This window comes from Lissotriton vulgaris, chromosome 8 (assembly GCF_964263255.1).
Source record: "Lissotriton vulgaris chromosome 8, aLisVul1.2, whole genome shotgun sequence".
Lineage (NCBI taxonomy): Eukaryota > Metazoa > Chordata > Amphibia > Caudata > Salamandridae > Lissotriton > Lissotriton vulgaris.
The window spans coordinates 1,423,616,158-1,423,640,332 of NC_141696.1; the positions used below are offsets into that span (position 1 = coordinate 1,423,616,158).

The following is a 24,175-nucleotide window of genomic DNA, read 5'->3' on the forward strand; positions in this document are numbered from 1 at the left end:
AATTTGTAAAATATTAAGTGCCAGGGCCCTCATCTAGAGGCCACTGCAGCTTGCACCACCCATTGGCGCTGACAATGACAGCACCAATGCAACTAGTGACCATCGCACACCTACGAGCATGACAAAATTCAGACTTTTTCAGGTCCAAAAAGCTTAAATAATGGCTTGGGTGGCAGGTATTAGTCATTTTTAATGTATGTTGAATTACTAAACAACTGTTGTTGTGCTCATTTCTTAATTAGACAAGTATCGCCACCTTGTGGCAGGTTGACACAAGTGCGGTGTTGACAATTGAGTGCTGTTGCCGAGCAACGGAAACCACCTGCTCAAATTAAGCAGTGTCAACTGGTTTGAAGAAAGAGTGTTTGTGCATTTATTCCCGATTTCTCTCCAGAGATGATTTAGTCAAATTTACACATAATGCATTTGATCTACAACCTTTACACGTCCTCAAAAGTCTAAGTAATGTCTAGAAAAGTAAGTCAGTTACTCAGAAAAGCGCTGACGAAGACAGGGCTTCCCTATGCCGTGTAATAAAGAACTTTTTGTAGACCCTGCAAGAAGTTCCATAAGATATCCCCCAGCAGAGAGGTCATCCAATATTGTTATTAGTGTTATGTTTGTGCCAAACCATTGGTGATATTGGTGATATTGACTAGAAGTGGAGACACTCCTGTGCTGTTTGATTGTAGGGCATCTACTGTAGTACAGGGTTAAGAACAGAGGCATACCTAAGACCATATCCTTGGGCCTAAGGTCAGGTAAACCTTCTAAAAAAGATTTATTTCAGAGAAGCTGCCCTAGAAAAAGTCAAGCAGTTTCACTATTTATAAATTGCAGCTTGACAGAAGTTGTGCTAGTAACAACACACTACACACGCGTCATGAAAAGCAGGGACCTTTGCTAGTGGTGTACTGAGATTCTGTAAGAGATGTAAAATGGTTGCTGACAAACCTCTACACGACATTTAAAGTAAAAGCAGGAATCATTTTGCAATACAGTGCAGGGATTCAAGCCCCAGGCCCCATGCCACAAAAATGTGCTGGAGCAGTCCTGACTCTGAGAGAAGTTCCCTTTTTCCCTTTTCAAAGCCACCTCAAAATGATAGACTTCAGAATGAAGAAAACAATAATGCCCCTTATGGTCTGAAGAAGATTCTCAGTGATGAACAAATTGTTGGGTTTTTGTTAGAGAAAGGTGGTCGAAACCACACAGCACACCAAGTCATAAGGATGATCGAGGCCAGGTAAAGAACCATTCAAGCCCGTTAGAAACGCCATTCTAAAAGTAATGGAGAGAAGCTGGTCTCCTCTTAACTTATCCTAAAACCCGGGGCTTAAATATATTTTAACTTCCAAGACCTTCAGAGAACCATCCTACCAAGCCAATCTGACGAAGGTGCATTGCTGCTGGGCCAAAGATTCAGGTTGCCCCAACTAGGAAAGCAGCAAAATTCAAATTTCACCCACTCAGAGCTTTCACCCCAAAAGTCAGTGGCTTCACCAAGACTTCAGCCCCGGTTATCTGACAATTTGGAACCTCTTTAGCCCCTTCCTTTTGCCATGCTTCCATTTCAGAGGCGAAACCTGCATCTGACCTGGGCTCCATCATGGTGTACAACTGTTACCACGCATTTTTTACCACGCACTACACTTACCACGCAGGCATTACCACGCATACCATTACAACGCATTGCGCTGGGGGGCGCTCTAGGATAGGGAATAAGTTTAATTTTATATCCAACACCTTCCCTAGTATCCACGGGGACTGGAGTTGGAATATAAAATTATACTTACCACTATCCAGCACCTCAAAGCGCTATGCGTTGTAACGGTATGCGTTGTAAATACCGCGTTGTAATGGTATGCGTGGTAATGGTATGAGTGGTAACGTCATACATCCCTCCATCATTGGCCTTATCTTGCGCCAAGTACCGGTCAGCAACCAAATGACTGCAGTTGGCCGTTAACGCTTTTTGGTGCTAATTTCACATTTAAATGTAGAAATTCATAATTCTGGTTTCCCTTATTAGATTGTTGTTGTTTTGGTGTCATTATATTTATTAATATTTACTCTTGTTTTCTAAATTGGTTTGGGATTTTTCTTCTGTTGTGTTTTGACTCTATTTCTGTTTGAGTACTGCAATACTTTACAAACTGCTTCTTAGTTAAGCCTAGCTGCTCTGTGCCATACCGACAAAGGGTTTATATATTAATTCATCTCTCCTTTTATTTTTTGTCTGTTCTTTTTAAGTACTTCCGCCTTCCTTCATACTTTCCCGCCATGATGATTTCTCTATCCACTAGGTGTTTCATTAGACTATTCACCCATTCCATAAGGTATCAAGCATTCAGTTTTGGCGGTAATTGGAGCTGTAAAATGTGCTTTTTAAGTCTTTGCATTTTAGGGAAAGTGTTTATGATAGAAAAGTTTCTGGCACGAGCCTAGCCCCAGAACATATCTGAAGTTATGTTATGTTATGTTATTTTTATTTGTATCGCGCACAGCTGCCCCAGCAAAGGGGCGTCCTGGCGCTTTGACAAGATTGACACAACACAACACCACAAAATACCAGAGGGACCAAAAAACACAGCAAGGGGACTAAACAAATAAAATGGTTTTAATGGCCCGTCTGAACTGAAGAAGATTGTCCATGGCCCGAACATGTGCCGGCAGAGAGTTCCACCAATTTGCCGCTAGGACTCGGAAAGAGCGGCCACCCGCTCTAATGAGTCTAAAACGCGGAACCACAGCCAAGTTTTGACCTAAGGATCTGAGGGCTCGCGAGGGGACATACGGTGTCATCAAATTCTCCAAGATTGGGGGAGATATACCCTTAAGAATTTTAAACGCCAGGCATAACACCTTAAATTTGATCCTTTGGTGTACAGGAAGCCAATGAAGCGAGTGTAAAGACTTAGCAACCAAACTACGCCTAGGTAGACCCATCACTACTCTGGCTGCAGCATTCTGGACTCGCTGCAGTCGAGAGAGTTCAGATTGGTTGATCCCAGCCAGAAGTGAGTTGGCATAATCCAGCCGAGACAGCACTGATGCTTGAACCACCAACTGCCTGGTGGGGGCATTAAAGAATTTAAGGATTGGCCTGAGTCCTCTAATAATGCCATAGCAGGAAGCTGCCACCTTCTTGGTATGGCAGATAAAACCGAGAGACGGATCAAGCCATACCCCCAGATTCTTTATCTCCGATACTGGAGATGGAGTCACACCCAATTCAGCAGGCCACCACTTGTCACCCCACAGAGCCGCCTGCTTACCGACCACCATAATCTCGGTCTTCTTGGTATTCAACTGGAGACAGTTGGTATTCATCCAGTTGGCCACTGCCCGTAAGCCGTCACAGAACCTGAGGGCCTCCGTGTCTGAGTCTCCACTCAGCGTGACCGCCAGCTGCGTGTCGTCAGCATAAGAGACCATCGTCAGGCCCCACTGCTTGACGACCGCTGCCAGCGGCCTCACATAAAGGTTAAATAGAGTGGGACTCAGCGATGATCCCTGTGGGACCCCCAGGTCACTATGCCCACAGAGAGACATGAGTGACACGCCTAAATGTAAAGTGCTGAATGGCCGGGAAATAAAAGTTAATGGGAAATCATTACTTACTGATCACCCAGTTGGCTTCTTATGACGCTTCCCCTCCACCCTTCTGCTTTACGGATGAATGAACTTCCTCTTGACTGCTCAGTGAACTTCCCCTTTCTACATTTACGGTAACTGGAAAGGTACAATTATAGAAAAGATACAAATTATCAGTACAGTGTTCTCTGCTGATATCACGTCATCTTTAAAACTGTTCATCCTTTTGGGGGTTCCACTGTTACCCTGCATTATTCCAAAGAAGATGAGACAAACACGATTACATAACTCCAGCAAACATAAGTAAACACAACCTTTTTATGAAGTTGTACAGAAGAAACTCCCTGTTGTGAGAGAGGAGAGCATGGCCATTAATTTTGGGGTACAAGGAATAGCAGCTGCAATCTCAGGCTTGCTCTTTGGGCCTCAGGGCTCATATGGCAACTGTAAGGAGCTGGATACAAAGAGGCATTAAATACCCCTCTTTATTATGTGTTGTTTTCAGTCCTTGCCTTGGCTCAGCCTTCAGTAGCAAATGAGAGGCTGTTGAGGGGTTACAGGTGAAGTCAGGGTCAAGAAGGTAAGTGCAAATAGATAGGTATAGATTTACCATTCGTAACTCAAGATCTACGTAGCTTGAAGATATATATATCATCAAGGTACATATATGTGGAGTTCAACTGAGGTCCCTGCAAGTAACACGGTGGGGAAGTGGGGCTGCTTTGGGGGGGGGGGGGGGGGGGATTTCGAGGGACGATGCAGTGGGAAAATTATTTATTTAATTTCCCCTCTGCATCGTCTCTCAAAATCCCCTCCACGTGGCCGCACCACTGTTACCTGCACGGACCGGGACTGGTGGAGCTATATATAGTACAATTTTGCATACCTATAGAAACTTACCTTCAGGATATTTTTGTCCTTGAGATTCTTGACACAATATTTTTGTTTCTGATATCCAGTCATATTTAGTGATTCCCACCTCCATGATTTAAACAAGCATTTACAATGCAATGGTTTCGCCTTTTGAAAAGTTTGATCTATTGGCATTGTAAATGATAAAATTTGTATTTATGTGTTGGTTTTGAAAACAGATAAATAAATGGCATTGTCATTTACAATGCCAATAGTTTAATCTCTGGCAAATGCCACACAAACACACACAGACCCACACACACACACAGACCCACACACCCCAACAGAGCCACACACACACACACAGAGACACACACACACAGGGCCACACACACACGGGGCCACACACACACAGATCCACACACACAGAGCCACACCCAGAGCCACACACACACACCCAGAGCCACACACACACACACACACACACACCCTATGCCTGGAAATAAGGATAGCATACTGGGTGGCAGCAGCCGGGTTTGCTTTGAAGTGGTAAACTGGGGCCCAGGGCACATCTCGTTTTCTTCGGAGGTTCTCTCTTACTAAGCCAGGGGTTGGTAGCGCTTCTGTGACCCCTTATGGTGGCGTGTGACGGGGGTGTAGCCTATGTACAACAGAGTATGCAGTCAGTGAGGGCGGTACACTGGCATGCAGTTGCTTGGGTCAGTTGGTGATATGGAACTTATATTACGATTTCACAGGAACTATTCTGGTCCCAACCAAGCACTGAAGCAGAGCACATCGAACAGGACATGAGGCAATCTCACATGCTTGAATTAGTATAGGGGGATAGGCCACTCAACAGAACGGGAAGCGTCATAGCGAGGTGGGTCCGCTAGAATGCTGTGGCCACAACAAAAAAACTTTAAATGATCTACAGGCTCAGAGGAGGCCTATTGAAGGAGTGTCAAACTAAATACTGGAACAGAAAATAAAATTATTTCTTTATCCAGCGAAACCAATGAGAGATTTAAGTTGTTCACATGGCTAGATGCAGAAATTTAATAAGAAGCCTAAGAGGCAGCAATGGAGTAACCAATGAGCTTCCGGGAAGCCAATGATTGAACACAATGGCGATGGTGCACGCCAATGTGTTGCATAAGACGCATGCAGATCGCAAGGGGTGGAAATAAACGCGGTGCTACATTACACCCCCACAACAGCCAGATAATTATTACACTCCTATGCGAAGTGTGCATATTATTGCCGTCCGAGCAATCATTAACTTTTCTTAAGGTCACATTTCAAGCTATCAAAAACCAACCCCCTATAGAATTCCTAAATTCAACCAAACTGCCGAGTCATATAAATTAATACTAAGTTAATTTCGTACCCTATCTCGTATCTGGGGTAAATGTGTGATGGAGGGATTAGGTGCATGTTAAAATGTTTACAAATAGAGGTGTGCCTGGTTGAGATTTGTAAAGCCTCTGTTGTAGGTGCACGCTTTGGAAAATCCTTTTGCAGGCCATGTTTGTATCCCCCACAGACATGTCTATAGACAGCCGTCCACACTCCGAAGGTTCCCCCGCTGTCTGCAGACACCATACCCCTAAATAGCAGCCATTAGAAACTGCCACACAGGTTAAACAACCCCAGCCCCGTTTGGACCTAGCCTAAGCTAGCCTAGTGACAGCCCCTACCACCACGGACTATTTCTACACACAAACAAGATTTCCCTCCCATACAAGGTTGTAGACACGTGCTTTTCTGTACATACCACCCTCGCCTGAAGTTTCGTTTAGAATGCCCGCCTTAAGATGAAATTGCGGGACGTGCTCCACCAAAGAACCATTCACACAGCACCATCTGCTGTAAACCAGTGCAAAGACCACTCTCTCCTACATACTAATCCACAGACCACCAATTCCCTGGAGAGACGCCCAAAGAGCACCCTCCCCTACGTACCAGTTTACATAATCCTCTCCTACAAGACCATTTTATCTTACAGACCGGTCTACAAACCAACTTACAGGCACCTGCCCCTATTGACAAGCAGACATTTCTGCTTCACAGACTCGCCTGCCTACAGTCCTCTTCTACAGGTCAAGTTACAAACTGCCCTTCTGTAAAGAATACACAGAAACCACACCTCTCCTGTTTGGGTTCGTCTATAGATAGTCCTGCCTTACAGATTTGTCCACAGGTCACCTATCCCCTTAGATCTGTTGACTGACGGCCCTCCTCCGCAGACCAGTCTACAAGCAGCCTCCATCTGCGCCTTTTGTTTCCCTCAAACCCTCGATATCTGAACAGCTGATGAAGCTCATTAAATCATTAACTGCGCCCGATGCCGACTGTCGCTCTTGCCTGCAGCTGTCACTCTCCCCTCTCCAGCTATGCATCGCCCGCCCATCTTGCCTGATACTCCTTCACGGAACCTTGCATAGTAGTGATGTCGCTCAAGCCTCCTGCCCTCATCTCCCACTCCGCCTCACCTCCAACGCTACCAACATCTGCGCGTCCATTTCACTCACCTCTCCACCCCCCCTCAACAACTGTTCTCAGCCATCGGTCACCTTTAGCTGGCGCCCCTCCCTCTCCCGTCCTCAACCGACTCCCTCCCCGCCCCCATCCTCCCTCCCTCCCGGACCGTGATAGGCACAGTAACAGCCAAGTGGGAGGCTGCGAGTCTGCGCCCGGGGTTGGGACTGCCCCACTGAGCCAACCCCGAGTACATTGTAGATAACATCAGAGGAGAGAGGCGTCTCGGACTATTGTGTTAAAGGGAAAAACGGTGCACACGAAAATGGCTACCGACATACACAACTGAACGCACAGCACCGCCCGTTCATCATGGACTGAGCGGGCACGCCGCGTCTTCCACAGGAGGACGCCGTACTACACTGGACAGTGTGTTGAGGGGGCTGCGCCGGGTCCGCGACGCCCCCACTTCTTCCTCACGGTATCACTGGCTTCGTTTCCCCTTCCAAATATAGCCTCAGCTTGAATCCGCCAGTTTCCGACAATGCGCCCCCTCTCCCCTCCATTAATGGTTCCTGCTTTGCGATAGCTCCGCCCCACCAGGGCACTCCTTCTCTGGGGGTCATCAGCTGCGGGCACATACGTGTAAACAAGCAGGTGACCCACAGACCCAGGCTGATCAGTGAGGATGGGAACTAGGAAGGCGAGAACATGGCATGGCTATATCCAACACGAAACATTGACACTGACGAGATATCTGCAAAAGAGCAGGGCCTCTCTCACTTCAAGTGAAATTCGCACAGCAAACAGCAAGGATGTGTAAGGGGTTGCAAAAAAAATTATGTTGCCCACTACGGAAACCACGACGATGATGAAGTACGCCACTGCCCAGAGGGCGATCTGCCAGCCCGGCTGCGCAAACGGGTTGGGGATGTCCTCAGAAGAGTTTCCGGGTGATGGAGTCACATTGTAAGAATCGTACTCTGAGACCATGAGGTTATCCAATCTCAGCGGGAGAGGGGACGGGCACACGGACAGCGGGAGGGGGGATGGGCACAAGGACAGCGGGAGAGGGGGCGGGGGAAGGCAGGAAAGCAGCAAGCACTCACCAGAGGTCGGGGCAAATGACAAAATAAAAGGCGGCCAACAAAAAAAAAGTTGACGCTCACTGCCGCAATGACGTGCTAAAAGGGCCAGGATGAGAAAAAATCCCCGGAACGCCCACGAATCGCCTCGGTGAATGACGGACAGATCTCTCTTCCAATGGCTAGCCTCCATTTATGGAGCTAGCCAATGGAAGAGAGAGGCGGAACTAAGGCCACACTGTTTATAACATAAGATTTTGCCTGCGCGAAACGCTGCTGGGCAGCTTTCGACAGGCGAAACCTAAAAAGGACCTATAGGAGGGCAATTTGGATATTTACAACAAAGATAAAGCAGATTGTGCAGGATAATCATCTTAATGATTCCTGGTCAAGGGAAGGAAGGGTAGCCCCCAGTGCAATCATATCTGGCTGCTAGGTTATAGCTGGGCCATATTTATCTTGGAGTATAACCTTTTCTCGATGAGTCCTTATCCCCAAGTTTTTGCCATGAGTCGGTGACCACCTCACCATAAGCCTCAATTGGAATGCTGCTCCTTCAGAATACAGACCAGAGTTTCAGTTAGAAATGCCCAATAATAATGGGGACAATGGGCAACTCTGTTAGATGTCTCTGGTTATTTCAATGGATGGTAACATGCATCCATTTACCTGCACACTCTAGGTGCTGTACATGGAAGAGAAATATCCAGTTCACAGTACCCTCCCCTCAGCTCCAGAGGATCACAACCTTAAAGAACCATTCTAGTCTGCCATATGATTTTTCTGCATCAAATAGGGCCAATATTGTGCAGAGCTCAGGGTCGAATTGGTGAAGAAGAGCAAAAAAGGTCCCTGAGCCACATGTTGAATATACTGGACATAGACCATGTATTTTTGCAGGCTCTCAATAATTGCCTGCGTCCTTGTAGACCGCAACCAGTAGTACCTCAGTGGGAAAGCATAAGCTCCTGTGATAATTAGTCTAAGGGTGAAAGTGCTATGTTAATATTATGGGGCAATGACCGGACAGTTAGCAAGGTAGAATTTCAGCTGCCCTAACCCAAGTGCAAGCATTGTGTGTAAGGAGACAGTAATTTATTTGAGATTCTGCATCATGTACCAATGAATAGTATGTGCAGCCTCCTCTGTATCCACCAGTGTGTATTACTTCATAATGCCATGTAGAGTCTACAATGTTGTCAATAACTTCCTTGCTGTGGTGTAAAATGTACGTAGAAAAATTAGGATTGAGAACAGCATTGAAGTCAGAGCCCCACAATATGGAGAGCGCTTTAGTGTCCATACAGGTGGCTGTAACACATTCAGTCTGGTTCCTCGGAAGCAATGCTCTCAAGATGACCTCCTGGCAGCACCAACTCTGAGTTTTATATTTCACCAGAGTATCGATGTGGTCATTAGGGAGGAAGGGAAGTTAGTGTGGGTACTGTAGGGAAGGAGACCTGGATGGAAAAAGGTTTGTCAACAATTCTTAGCTCTATTTTCACGAAGAATAGTTTTTACATTTCATACGAGCAAATGCTGATTGTGTTCAATAAGAGAGCAAAGTCCATAATTACAGTTCCTTATGTTAATTAACAAAAAGTTTTTGATATTCCTGAATCAAAAACTGTCACAGTTCTTTTCAAGGTTTACTGCGAGTTCCCAAAACAAGCCTATATATTCAAAGAGAATTCCTTACGGAGGGGTAACTAGGAGTTAGTTCCCAATCTGCCTTTCAGGCTATGGTTGGTTGAGGTCCCTTCCCCAACCACCTGTGCAAACCTAAATGTGCCCCCCCCAACTCACCACCTTACTGGAGTTCTGTTTTTTTTAATTTGCCAGAACAATTTCTGCTCGAACACCAGAAGGTGGTACCTCACAGGAATGTCTGAAGAAGGTGAGCAGAGACTGAAAGCACGCAGTTAGAGAGTGCGGTGTCAAGAAACATGTGCAGCCTTGAGCTGCAGGAATACCGGACCAGCTCTCTAAAATTGATCAAAGCTCTTGGGTGTTTGACTCCTCAATGTGGCAGAATCCTTTCAAAACCTAACATAAACAGATAGAGCTGCTACAAGAACACAATCTCTTTAAATAGGTGTGCCATTTAAGAAGGAAGGTGCCCTCAAGCACGCTACAGAACCTATACCTGGAGCCTCATCTGAAATCATCAAAGTCAGCACACACACTGGTCAGCAGGTCATTTGAGCATGTTCTAGAACGGACACCTACTTCCATAAGGAAACAATGAATGAGTCATCAGAGTCAGCACAAACAAATTAATTACATAGTGAAGCTCCCTACTGGCATGCGTTTAAAAGCATGGAGAACAATAACAATGAAAAAAATACAGTAATAGAGCATATCTTACTGTTTAGGCATTGGAACAATTGGTTTGTATTGGTACAAACATGCTGATGAGATAGACTTTTAATACTTCTTTTAATATTTGCGGAATGGACGTAGTGACATGTTATCTATTTTATGGCTGCATACATTGATTGGAATTGCAAGGTTTTCACTAAGTATGCCTTCTATAATAAGGCATCTACCTTGTGGGCAGAGGTGTGGCGCAGTGGCCAGGGTGCTTGACTCCAGTCCACGGGGCTCACGGTTCAATCCCCGGTGGCAGGTTAGCCCAGCACCATGTGGCTCGCTTAATTTTCCCGACCGCCCCCAGTTCCGGGACACCTCTCCGGAGATAGCTGTGCGCTGTACAAATGCTGGTATTTCATATATTACTTGTGTGTACCAAACTCCAAATATGTCTGAAGCGATAGTCTCTTCTTACCCCCTGAGTACATATTGTATGGAGAGTGATATTGGTGTTTCCCCAGCTCTGAACACATTTTCCTTCTGATCTAGAAGTGTTTTTCCTAAAGAAATGCTACAGTGATAATAGGCCTATCCAGTTGGGTAATGACTTACCAAGCGTTTCTAGGGTTATTCATCTCCATGAAGCAATGCAATTGCAGTTTCTATGTGCTCTTTAGCTATTTAACTGGTAAATGTTTGCTTGATGATTGTTAGGAAACCTGCATTTACTGCTTAGTCTACGATCAGTCCCACAGTGTGTGTTCTCTTCCCCAAGATGGTAGTGATAAAACGTATTTCTTCCAGTTGGCTCATGTAACTTTCTTGTACTGTGATATTTAGGCTGCAGTGTGTATTTACACCACTCACAGACATGCCAAAAATCATGGCTTCCAGGAACACTAATGTGCTGTTGTTAGGCTTCAGTTTAAAGTACTGCAGTTACACACGGGTGGAAGGGAAAAGTGCCTATGTCATGTAGGGAAATCTATTTATATATATATTAGACAAGTTTCTCCTGCTTAAAATGTGCCTCATTAGCCCATAAGGCTGGATTCGCAGTCTATAAAAATTAAAGTGACACACTACATACTGGGAAAAGTGTGCCAGCACAGTGTTTAAATACCCAGAAGTTATTTTCACTATGAAGATTTGGCTAGATGTTCCATTAACAGGCCTAGGTGCAATTAAGATTCTCATTTCCCATCTCTCCTGAGAAAATGTGAGAGTGATGATTCAAAGTTATTTTCCATTTAGGGTCAAAGTATTGTGAAACTAAATTTGAGATAACTGTTGTCAAAAGGTAATTTTATAAAAGTGTATGTTGTGCTGCCTAAGACTAAGATAAAAATACTGTAGAACTAGTTTTGCCTCTCAGCCCACTCCAGGCACTCAATATATGTTCTTGTTGGAAGTAATGAACCTGTTCCTAGAGGACATGTGCTTAGCCTCTGGGTCCAGGAAGACAGTAGAATCCCTGCCCACTTAACATGGAGTAGTCAAGAATTGTTGCAAGAACAAAGCGTAGCCCTTGCACTTTCATTTCTGACTTGATTTAAATCTGGACTGGCAGGATTTTCTCCCATTGATTCCCAGTCCATCCTGACTTTCTGTTTTCAGTCCCAGCAGTAGGAAACCAGTTTTTGATAGATGAGGCAGGACCCTATTTAAATAGGGGAAGGGTAAATGGGGAGTCAGACCTCCTTCAAATGAAAAAGGAGATACCCATCTTTGATATGGGACTTCAGTGAATTTTTACAGTAATGCAAAGAGGATGTGTTGCAAAAGGAGTTGGGCATAGACGAGAAAGTAGACACCATTTGGTGTTGCAAATTTGGTTTCTTACAATATTTCATTTTCTTTACTTGCTAACTATGTACTCCAATAGTTAATATTCTTAGTGCCAGACTCATTTGTTTCTAATTTCATTAGCTCTTCAATGCAGCACAGCAGGTGTTGAGTATCGAAGGTTTTTGCAGCTTAAAATTTGAAGACCAGTGCCTTCTTACTGTTCATCAAACAGCATGTTACTACAATGGTCATTTCTCTCAGGTGCGTAGCGCTTGACCCAGCAAACCACTGTAAACAACAACCTCAATGTGGACACACTCAAAATGTGAATGGCATTCACCAGTATCCCCCAGCTGTGGATTTCAAGTCAAATGGGTCTCAGTCTCTCCCGGATGGACAAAACAATCACCACCAGAACCAACATAACCAACTGCATGACAACCATGGTAGCAGACTGGATGTGAACCAGCTGCCTGCAGCTCACCTCCAATAAGCCAGAAGTACTGGTCTTCAGCAACAAGATCTCCCCATGCATATCTGCCTGGTGGCCATTGGCGCGAGGATCAACAGCCACACCCACAGACCCTGCAAGAAATCTAGGGATCAACCTAGACGACAAGCTCAACATGACGGCTCAAGTCAAAACAGTGGGCATCTCCTTCTTCCGCACCCTACGCATGCTGCAAAACATCTTTAAATCATCACCTCAGAGCACTAGACGGACCATCACATAAGCACTCATCACCAGCAGGCTGGACTACGAAAACACTCTCTATGCCAGAATCTCCAAACAGCTCCTACACAGACTCCAGACCATCCAGAACACCGCTGCAAGAGTCAAACTTGACCTCCCACACTGCACCCACATCACACCGCACCTGAGGAAGCTTCACTGGCTCCCCATTCACACGTGTAGCCAATTCAAACTTCTCATACACACATACAAATCCCTCCACTACACAGGACAAGAATACCCGAACAACCGCATAACTTTATTCAACCAACCAACGAGACACCTATGGTCTGCCTCACTCTCACACGTTCCCTGCATCAGCAAAAGCAAACCTGGAGGTCACTCATTCTCCTACATTGCAACCAAGACATGGAACGCCCTCCCTCATCATCATAGCTTTCTCCTCACTTCCGCAAGAAACTGAAGACCTGGCTCTTCATATAAGCACCTTGGGGACCGCAAACCTACACACGTCTCAGGGGATTAGTGCACTATACAAATCCATATACCATAACATTACATAACTCACTAGTAGTGGTGTGCAAAGTTTGCCTAATTTGCTTTCGTGTAATTACACAAAATGCAAATCTGTCCTTTTGTGATATGTTGTGGGCGTAAAAAGTGTCCTCGTGAGGACGCATATAAATAAAAGCACCACAAACAACAGCCATTTGAGTTCTGTTGTTCCTGGGCATTTGCTGTAAATGTTTAACACAAATTGCATGTTTGCTGTAAATTGTTTACTAAGAATGGTGTGCAGTTACCCAAAGTGACGTAGTGACTTAAATGTGGAAAATTTGCGTAACAAGCAAAGCATACAGTTCTTGAAATCATGCAGATTACCGCGGTGTAACTTGCGGCTATTTTGTTGCATCAGTTTCAGCAGTAATGAAAATGCTGGCTGTGAGGCGTCTTAATAAGCCATTTGACACTTTCTGTGGATAGCCCTAAACTATGTCTTTTTGGAACACATACCTTCAAATTGGCATCCTCAAAGCGCAGCTAAAGTAAAAACACTGACTCGCTTTATCGTACCATTCTCCATAGGACCGCTCTATTAAATTTAGCATAAACATCCAGCACCCTCATGTACACAGCACTGCATCCTAGTTACTTGCTTGGTCTGTGAGTCATAGATAATGTTGGGACAGAAATCTCCCCTGCATGGAGCACAGTCATGTTCCCTTGACCTGAGGGCCTGATTGCGTGTATCTGTTATCCTTACTTGATTTTTGGCTGTGGTGTCACACTAAGATAGAATGTATGCAGAGGTCTTATCCTGTCTTTGAAATGAATAGGTCCTGGAGTTGTCCTGAGACATGGAGCGGTGCCCTCATTGGCTGACAGTGGACTACTGCTCCGACATGATTTTAGCATATGGATCACTGATGGCAACTCACTGTATTGTGAGCATCAATAGTGTGACAAGACACTTTTTTTTACGAGTTACTGGTGAGGAGGCCTACTTGCCCACTCATGTGAAGTTCTGCTGGTGTATGTTTACATTATTTATTGCGCTCACATGCTTCATATGTGTCATTCATATTGATGGGATTAGCATGAATGGTACATGCATGGTGTGTGTGAGTGAGTTGGAGTAATAGAGGCCAGTGAAATCCATTTTAGATACCCCGGGCCTGCCTTTCCACAAGATGCAAGTGAGGATTGTGTTCCCAGACAGACAATGTGTATTGCTTACATTCCTGAATGTGGACTGAGGAGTCCTAGACAGTGAAGTCAAAGCACTGGAGATAGGGGTCCTTTTGATATTCAGTCTTTTTGGTTACCAAAAGGGATTGATTAGTTTTACTGAACACTGGAATTTGGTGAATGGAATGAGTGAGGGGTCGGAATGCAGAGTTCAATTAGCAAGTTGAGAAAACTTTTAGGTGAGTGCTGCTCTTTTCTTTTTCCCAGATGACTCCTTCGGTTTGGTAATTGTAAACAACAACACTGTAAACAACAGCAACTTCACTATAACAGCCATATGCAGAAACTTAATGCCTCTTTTGTGAGCGTTCCTGGTCATAGACTACGCTACTTAGCTGCTAAGTACCTGAATGTATAAAATAAAGTAATTTTAAAAAAAGTATCTGAATGTACTACTATGGTACCTAAAACTAGATTTTAGTTTTATGATTGCAGAACCCCAAGACTATGCGGCTTGAATCCGAGTTTGTTTTTCTATAGTGCATACAATACACTTACAGACCTGAATCATAGCTTGTATTCCAATGGTACCTGAATCCTAGTTTGACAAACAGATACATTCAAAAAAAAAATTAAAAGATGATAATTGAGTGCTATATCATGTGGCTTTAGGAAGACATAACTGAGTTATTACCTTGGTGCCAGGGGCATTGCAACCATAGCTTGTATGTGTTACTCATGTGGAAGCATTCAAAATAGACAAAGCCCTTTTTAGGTCAAGCATTCAAGGCTTCTTGTATATACTTTAGTATATCCTAATATGTGTATTCACGTTGTAGGGTCTGGAGATCAACCCTAGAACTTGTCTTCTTCCCCTTAGGGACTTTTGTCTGTTCAACTGCCTCTATTTAACTGTCTTGATAGAAAACGACCAGCAGAGGTCAGTAAAATACCAGAATCACTTTAGCATTCTCTAGTTTCCAGTCCATAGAAATTGTCTTCCACAAGCACCCGTAGACTATAATATTCTTTCAAATCTTATATTTTCAGTGATATGACCACAGAAGGTCCTGATTTTATATTGAAAACAGAGCTTTGGACTATACCATTTCCCGCTGAAATGCAATATTTCTCTCCTTGTGTTCCAATAACTGGTGTGTCACGCAGTTTGGTGCTTATTTTCCCTCCATGTTAAAGAACAGTTAATGTTTCTGCACCCAGGCTAATGTGCTGCATAGCTAAATACATATAATGTCCCAAAGGCGAGACCGATTGCATTGCAAATGCTTGTTTGCATTACAACTTTAACCCTGTCTGATGCACCAACAGGATCACAGCTGTTAATTTTATATATGGTGGCCAGTAATGTAATCTTGGATTACTTTTTCACTATTACATCACTAATAATGCTAGTCGCTCAGAAGGATTTTCATCAAACATAATTAGCTCTCATTAGTAAAAAGGTTGGAGACCATTGAGTCCTGGATTCTAGTTTGTATTCCAATGGGATCGGAATCGTAGTTTGTAATCCAATAGTACATGAATCATAGTTAGTATTCCAATGGTACCGGAATCCTAGTTTTTATTCCAATAGTACCTGAATCCTAGTTTGAATTCCAATGGTACCTGGATCCTAGTTTGTATTCCAGTGGTACCTGGATCCTAGTTTGAATTCCAATGGTACCTGGATCCTAGTATGTGTTCCAAGGGTCCCTGGATAGTGGTATGTGTTCCAATAATACCTGAATCATAGTTTGCATTCCAACGGTACCTGAATCCTAGTTTGTGTTCCAATGGTACCTGAATCAAAGTTTGTATTCTAATGGTACCTCAATCCTAGTTTGAATTCAAATGGTACCTGGATCCTAGCATGTGGTCCAAGGGTACCTGGATACTGGTATGTGTTCCATTAATACCCAAATCATATTTTGCATTCCAAAAGGACCTGAATCCTAGTTTGTATTCCAATGGTACCTTAATCAAAGTTTGTATTCGAATGGTAACTGAATCCTAGTTTGAATTCCAATGTTATCTGGGTCCTAGTATATGTTCCAATGGTACCTGGATACTGGTATGTTTTCCAATAATACCCAAATCATAGTTTGCATTCCAACAGTACCCAAATCATAGTTTGTATTCCAATGGTACCTGAATCAAAGTTTGTAGTCCAATAGTACCTGAATCCTAGTTTGTCCAATAGTACCTGAATCCTAGTTTGTAGTCCAATAGTACCTGAATCCTAGTTTGTAGTCCAATAGTACCTGAATCATAGTTTGAATTCCAATGGTACCTGGATCCTAGTATGTGTTCCAATGGTACCTGGATACTGGTATGTTTTCCAATAATACCCGAATCATAGTTTGTATTCCAACGATACCTGACTCCTAGTTTGTATTCAGTGGTACCTATATCCTCGTATTTCAATGGTACCTGGATCCTTGCATTCTAATGGTACCTGAATCCTAGATTGTATTCCAATGGTACCTGAATCCTTTGTATTCCAATGTTACCTGGGTCCTAGTATATGTTCCAATGGTACCTGATACTGGTATGTTTTCCAATAATACCTGAATCATAGTTTGTATTCCAACGATACCTGACTCCTAGTTTGTATTCCAATAGTACCTGAATCATAGTTTGTATTCCAACAATACCTAGATCCTAGTTTGTATTCAGTGGTACCTATATCCTCGTATTTCAATGGTACCTGGATCCTTGCATTCTAATGGTAACTGAATCCTAGATTGTATTCCAATGGTACCTGAAACCTTTGTTTTCCAGTGGTACCTGGATCCTAGTTTGTATTCCAATGGTACCCGAATCATAGTGTGAATTCCAATGGTACCCGAATCGTAGTTTGTATTCCAGTGGTACCTGAAACCTAATTTGTTGCAAAAGTCAATAATTTTCTTTTTTTAACGAGGGCCATTCTGTATCCCTTTCTCCCTCTACTCTACTTCCCTTCTTTTCCTGTATGTTTTTTTATAAAAAAAAAAAGTGTTCTTCTCTCCCAAACCTGCCCTCAACTCGTGCTTTTGGCAGTGTTGAGCTAAGGCAATTAATGTTGCAATGCAGTTAAAACTGTAACCATTCTCCTACTTGGCACGGCAAATTCTATTTAGCATTTACTTGCCAAATACAGCAGCACCACAAATAAAATAATGACATACAAATTCTATTGTCTTCCTATCTGGTGTTTTTATTCGAGTGAGTTATTTAATTTTCTCTTTTATGGCACCCCACGAATCCCGCTTTGTACTACAATGGTACACACAGTGCATGGATTCTGATTTGTAAAGCTACTTTTCCAGAACCCTTATTTGCAACATTTGGGTACTTCGAACCTGTACTTAAAACCTCTTCTGAATTGCTAGTATGAGGCATTTTGCATACAATTGTGCTCTAGGCTTTCATGAGCTACAACACAATACCCTTTCACCTCCGCTGCTTTCACATCCATACAATGTCTCTATGGACTAGACGGGCATCTATTCTTAAAGCCTGAATCCATTTGATGAAAATTGTCACTCGTTCCCCGCTTTTCTCCTTACAGACGAATCTGATGCAAAACGAGTTGACCTACATACACAGCAATGAAGTCAAGCACCTTTCACGAGAAACAGATTTTTAGTTTTGAAATATTTGCACTTCTGAAAAGGCCTTGAGCGTTCTGTAGACACGAAATTATGTTACTTAATTCAGGCGCTCTCCTGAGTCTCAGAGGCGGCTGGCTTCAACTGGAAGGGGGCGCGAGGGCGCTCAAGTAAAATGATAAAATATCAAAATTAGCGGGTGCGTGTGCAAATATAAACTTAAAATATATTAAAAGAAACACTTACCTGACAACAGGACCTGCTGCTCCGGACCTCTTTGTGCTGCAGCCGGGCCACCAGGAAACTCCCTTGACGAATCAGGGTGCTGCTCTCATCAGCATAAGAGCAGCGCCCTCATTGGAGAGACCGGCCTGTCGCGGTGCTTCACAGCGCTACAGAGGCCTGCAGTGGCTCTAACCCAGCTGTCTTTAGACGACAGCTGGGTTAAAAGGTTTGAAGTTTTAAAGTGCGCATGTCTGGCTGCCCGTTGCAAGACGGCTGGCCAAAAAGACATGATCACTTTGACAAGTGCACATACAACCCACCCTCCTCCCAGTCCCTGCTGCTGGCATTCAACAGCGGCCCCATCCATGTCCTGACACTCGTGCACGACGGAAGGACGTCAGGATGAAAAATAAAAGGTAATGATGACTTGCCATTTAATTTTCATCTTGGGCCTCGGGACCTTTAACCCCTTGCATACTGATGACGGCCCCCGTCCGTCATACAGCACGGTGGGCGTGTGCTGATGACGGCTGGGGGCCGTCATGAACCCGCCCACTCTTTAGAAGTGCCGCACAGGCTCAGAATCGCGGCCGCACGCAAGGGGTTAAGTGGGGCGACGCTCCTCCGCTCCAACGGAGGAATCGCCCCTGCGTACAGTTTTTACCATGCAGTGTTATGTTTCCCTTTGGCTTGGGATCATTTCCATGACATCGTAGCATATTGTCAAAACAAGGTGTTATTTTTTTCATGGAACTGGAAAGACCATGGTATGTGTGTTGGTGTTTGACTGTGACAGATTAGTGAAAGAGATCCAATGTTTAGTTTAGAAATGGTATGGGAAGGTTAGTGTGCAGATGGTCTGTGTCTAATCTGGAAAGACTTTCATAGTTTCTTATATGTAGAGGCGGTGTGCCAAAGGGCTCGTCTTTTTCAGCACTAGGTGGACTTTTTTCTAAAGCTGGGAAGACTGATGTATCCAATATCTGTCAGACCCGGTCATAGGGCCACAGGGCAAGCAGGGGCTACTGGGCTTCTAAACAGGAGGAAGGGGTAATTAGTCTCTGATATCTCGGGGTCTGTCCTACATTGGCTCCGCAAACTGGACCGAGTACAACGCAGACTCTCTCTGCACTTGACTCTCATTGGTAGCGATGGTGAGCAGTCACAGGTTAATCAGGGGGCTCAAACTCAGAGCTTATCAATCAAGAATTCATAAAGCACAACCTGCTGCTTTTTTTTTCAAAAGTGTACTTTATTACACAATGTTACTTTATACTACTAACTAAAGCAGCTTAGTGCCTCTGGCAGGTCATATGCCCTCCCTACTCCCTCACGTATACTCTTGTCTCCCGGCTACATCGCTGCTTCTGGGTGTTTCCGTGCGGTTCCTAGCTAGTTGTCTGAACTTAAAAGGAGTAGTGTGAATCTGGCTCAGGTGAAGGTTAATCACCCCAAAACAGTATGCTCACTCAGCCTATTTTAGTCTCTTGCCACTCTTAAGTGGGATCTGTCTTCACAGTTTGGCATCTGTCCCCTTGGGCACAACTTTAAGCTTCTCCCACCTTGGGCTCTACATCTGCATCCAGCAGTGTGCCCGCTATGCATCATCTTGCGTCCAGGGGCAGGAGGCGGCAGTCCTGATGTGTGCAGTCCTGAATAGACTGACAGTAAGTGTTCCGGGATTTGCCGATGGGCCCATCCCAGTGCTGGCAGGCCCTTGCCAAAGCACCTGACACAACCTGGCGACACTTGGCAAATGTAGCCCACCATGGCTGATCATGAAGTAAGTTGATTTAGTCCCGCACGGGCCAGGCACAACTTACCTAGTTGCAGAAGGCATGGGCTGATCACAGGATCGCCCCTTAGGCAATTGCCACTTTGCACAGATCGATCACAGATTTGGCAGCTGCGGTCATAAATATGTGATCACACCTTGAGATGTTGTGGTTTGCACAGGCTGATCACAACTAGTAGTCACAATCCGTATTGGATGTCAGAGATGACACTGTGGCAGAGTTTTGATTCCCACCTGGAACAATTACTGAGAGTCTGAAAGCCCTCCGGCGCACCGGTCCATCAGATTGCTCTCATGCAGCCCCCTCTTCTGGGTGCAGCGCAACTTGCTCCTACCTGGACAGTCTTTCCTACTGGAGGGGTGCCAGGCTCTTTCCCTCTCTCAGCAGGCAGGGTTCTAAGCGCTTCAAAGATATTCAAGGCAATTATAAAGCTCCTCCGGCAAGGACTGACATCAGCCCCACTTGCACAGCTGACCTCTGACAACACTGTGGAGCACTCCTTTCCTTTCCTTATCCACAGAGAACTGGGGACCGGAACAACAAGTGGGGACTGGTATCCCCCTTTTACACACAGTTGGCAAACGGGGGATGTGGATTCACTGTCTGAAATTGTAGAACCAGTTAAGGGTTATTCTCCTTTCAAGTTTCCTTTGCGGACAGCCTTTATGTAGATTGACGCTTCTCACAACAAGACAATCTAGCCTTCATGTGCAATAGGAGCACAAAGGATGCTGCGTGCCTCCAACAGACGGTTTAGGTAAATGAAGTTCCCGTTGTGCTAAAGTGGCGGACACGTTTGGTGCATAAAGCTCCAACAGCGGACTTTTCACTGAACTCGAGAAACTTTTGTTGCTTAGCGAGTAATTTCCCTGAACTGGATTTTAACTGCAAATCTCAGTAAAATCAAGGCAATAGTTCAAAGTCTTGCTGAAATGAAAAGGAATGACCATTCTCCCTCAAAATGGATGCCAGTAAAGGTCCAAATTCCTAAAACAGAGGAAAAAGTTCGAACTTTGCTTCTGCCGAGTTACTTTTACTTGAAACCAAATATATGCCTTTTATTAAGAAGTATTCGAGGGAATCTACCGCACCTGTAGATTTTTTTGACTACGAAAAATGCATATATATTTGCACATGCAGCATTGTTATAGATGTACAGTGTTGCATGAATAAACTGAAGTACTGAGTACTGCTTATCGCATCTGACCTTTTTCGCTTCTCATCGTGGGAAATTGCTCTGCCGAAATATTTCTCCCCACTCCACCATCAGTTTTGGGGGTGTTCCCTTTGTATTCCCATTCTGAAAATGCACTCACACTGGTCCTTGCCGGGACACATCCACCTACATCTTGAGGGTGCAAACTTACCTGCGAGGTATTGAATAGGACCCACAAAGTTACAGGTTTGTGGATGCTCCCCTTGTTTTGAAGATGGACTGGCTCAAGCACGCCCTTAACTTTGTTTCTGCGAATGTGCATTTCCACCATTTCCACCAACCTAGCAGAACTTTCGCATTGCCTGATCCCATTCCTCATTCCATCTGAAAATGCCCACATGGTCGTATTCCTGCTTGATCATCTTGCCAGATGTTTTGTGGTTAGGCTATTAATGAGGGTCACTTCCTTCATCCAAGTAGCCATGATGGCTGCCTTGGAATGGGGGTTTTGAAGCAGGGGAAATGGCTAAAAAAAAGTACCTTTCCTTTGCTGCCGCACACTTCTCCTCCGACCTCTTTGTCTGCGTTGACAGCTCTAGGAGCAGACTCTCGCAGCCAATCACGATGCTGCATAGGTAGCGTTGTGATGGGTCTGAGCATCGCCTGGGTATGTTCTCCATCGGACTGTGCAACACAGCCAGGTGGAGAACATGCTAAGTGCGCATGACTGTTTGTCCGGCCCAAGCGGGCCGACCAGTCATGCGCCCTTACTGAGTGTAAACCACTCCTCACTCTGCTCTGGAGAGCTCAGCCTCACCCCACCCTGACCTAGCTCCAGTCCAGCACAGAAAAATAATATGATAATAACGTATTGTTATTGCCATTTTGCTTTTAATTTTGCACCGCTCAAATTGCAGTGGGGCGTCGCCCCTCTGCCGTAGTGGAGGAGCCGCCACTGCCCAAAAGCGCATAATATGCCCCTGTCAGGATAAATCTGCAGTGCGTATCCACTGCAAGGCTCATGCTATAACTTGTATGCATTGCCTTTTTTTGTGTTCAGCAGTTATCCATAGGCAGTAACAAATCGATGCCCCCATTCGGCTAACACAGTAATGTATCTGCAAGCTCCCTTGTTCGAAAGATCACTTGATGTCAAAATGAGCGCAGTGTACGAGGTGCGCGATTGTTTTTAAGCCCCTGTTTCACGCACGGATGAACAGATCTTCGATCAGATATGCTTTCAAAGAAATTATTTTGCTAGCCAATGAAAATTATTGATTCGTTACTATCGCTGGAAAATTGCTTTTTATATTACACTACTTGAACAGGCTACGCACAAAAAGCGAACTAGGTTTTTATAAAGGGAATATTTAATAGAAGAATATGAAACACAACACCTTTTTGGGGACTCTGCTGTGCGCAGTAAATCGCCTTTGAACGTTTAGTAAATGTCTCCATGCACATTTTTAATATGTGGAGTATGTTGGATTAACAGTTTCATTTTAGGAGACATGTTATTAGACAACAGGAATTTATAATATTATTATGGTACTTTTTTCAGGATAGGATTGCCGGGTCTTAAATTAAATTGATAAGTCCCATGCAGAGGTTCAGAGAAAATAGTGGTTGAATTGGACCATGAATGGACTTGCCCTGGTGTCATTTTCACACTCGGATGTCCTCGTGCCCTGACGGTCTTGTCATTTAGTGCAATGTTTTCATATATGCACAGAATCTATTCATTTTCTACTTTTTATGCTGTTTCAATTAGATCAAAGAAATTCAATATTTCCCATAGTAACATCGCCTTCGAAGACGCCAGCGCTATTGAGAACACACACTCTAAACAAAAGGAGTTTCTAAAAGTACATAACATTTAAATAATACTGTTCCTATAAGTCAGTGTTTACAATGTTCTTTTCTTTGCTTTCTTTAGGGTACAAGACTTTGCTGAAAGGCATCTCGGGAAGGTTTGGCAGCAGTGAACTTGTAGCAATCATGGGACCCTCCGGAGCAGGAAAATCCACGCTCATGAACATCCTGGCGGGCTACAGGTCAGGACAGCAGCTCTGGGGGCTTCATCGTGGCCACATGAATGACAACACTTTGTGTCTTGCCTGGGTGTGCTGCCTGTCAAGGCCATGGCATCTTGAAGTAGTCTATTTTAATAAAATGCAGATGCAACAACAACAACATTGTAACTGCTGAAGTGTTCTGGTGTCTGTTTGGAGGCTTCAGAACTGATATTAAAGTCCCAGTGCCAATCACTAATCGCTTCTGCGTGGGCATAAGTTTTAGTTTGCAATCGTGATAATATGTTGGAGTTACATCTATTTTTTGTGCACAGTGTAAAGATGAGCTGACACAGACTTTACAGAGCATTAAACATGCTGGCCCTTTGTGAAAATGTATTTATTGTGAATTATTTTGATGTTTATGTCAGTTCGCCTCATACAACCAAATTATCCTTCATCTTTGGTCTGCATTCAAACACTCTGTTCTTTGAGGGTACGTGTAACTCTCCCAATGCAATCTGTTCAGCAGAGAGTCCCTTTTAAAACCACTCGTATTATTATTGTCATTATGAAGGGAAATACACCCACATACTCATAAACTGCTCATCAACAAGAGAAAAGAGGGCTTTATTAAAGAAACTACATGGTTGTGCTTCTTATAAAGAGCTCTACGGTTTGTAAGCAGGACATTTAGAAAAGGTTTTAATAGAGCAAACTTTTAAGTAGAAAAAAATGTTATTATACCCTACCATATCTCATTCATTTACCATACTATATCTGACCTATTATACTTAACCGCATGCACCTATCAACTGTGTCCTGCATACCTTATCTACTGCACCTGAACTACCAAACCAATCAAAACTACCTGTCATACCTAACTTACATCAC

At 44.1% G+C, this 24,175-nt stretch overlaps 1 protein-coding gene across 1 annotated transcript in view; it reads left to right on the top strand.

Annotated features, from left to right (window-relative positions):
* ABCG1 (ATP binding cassette subfamily G member 1) overlaps positions 1 to 24,175 on the top strand; it is a 134,507-nt gene that overhangs the window by 74,493 nt on the left and 35,839 nt on the right. The window contains exon 3 of the mRNA XM_086936280.1: positions 23,206 to 23,323. Within this exon, the coding sequence (XP_086792406.1) occupies positions 23,206 to 23,323 (118 nt within the window). The remainder of the gene's footprint in view (positions 1 to 23,205; positions 23,324 to 24,175) is intronic.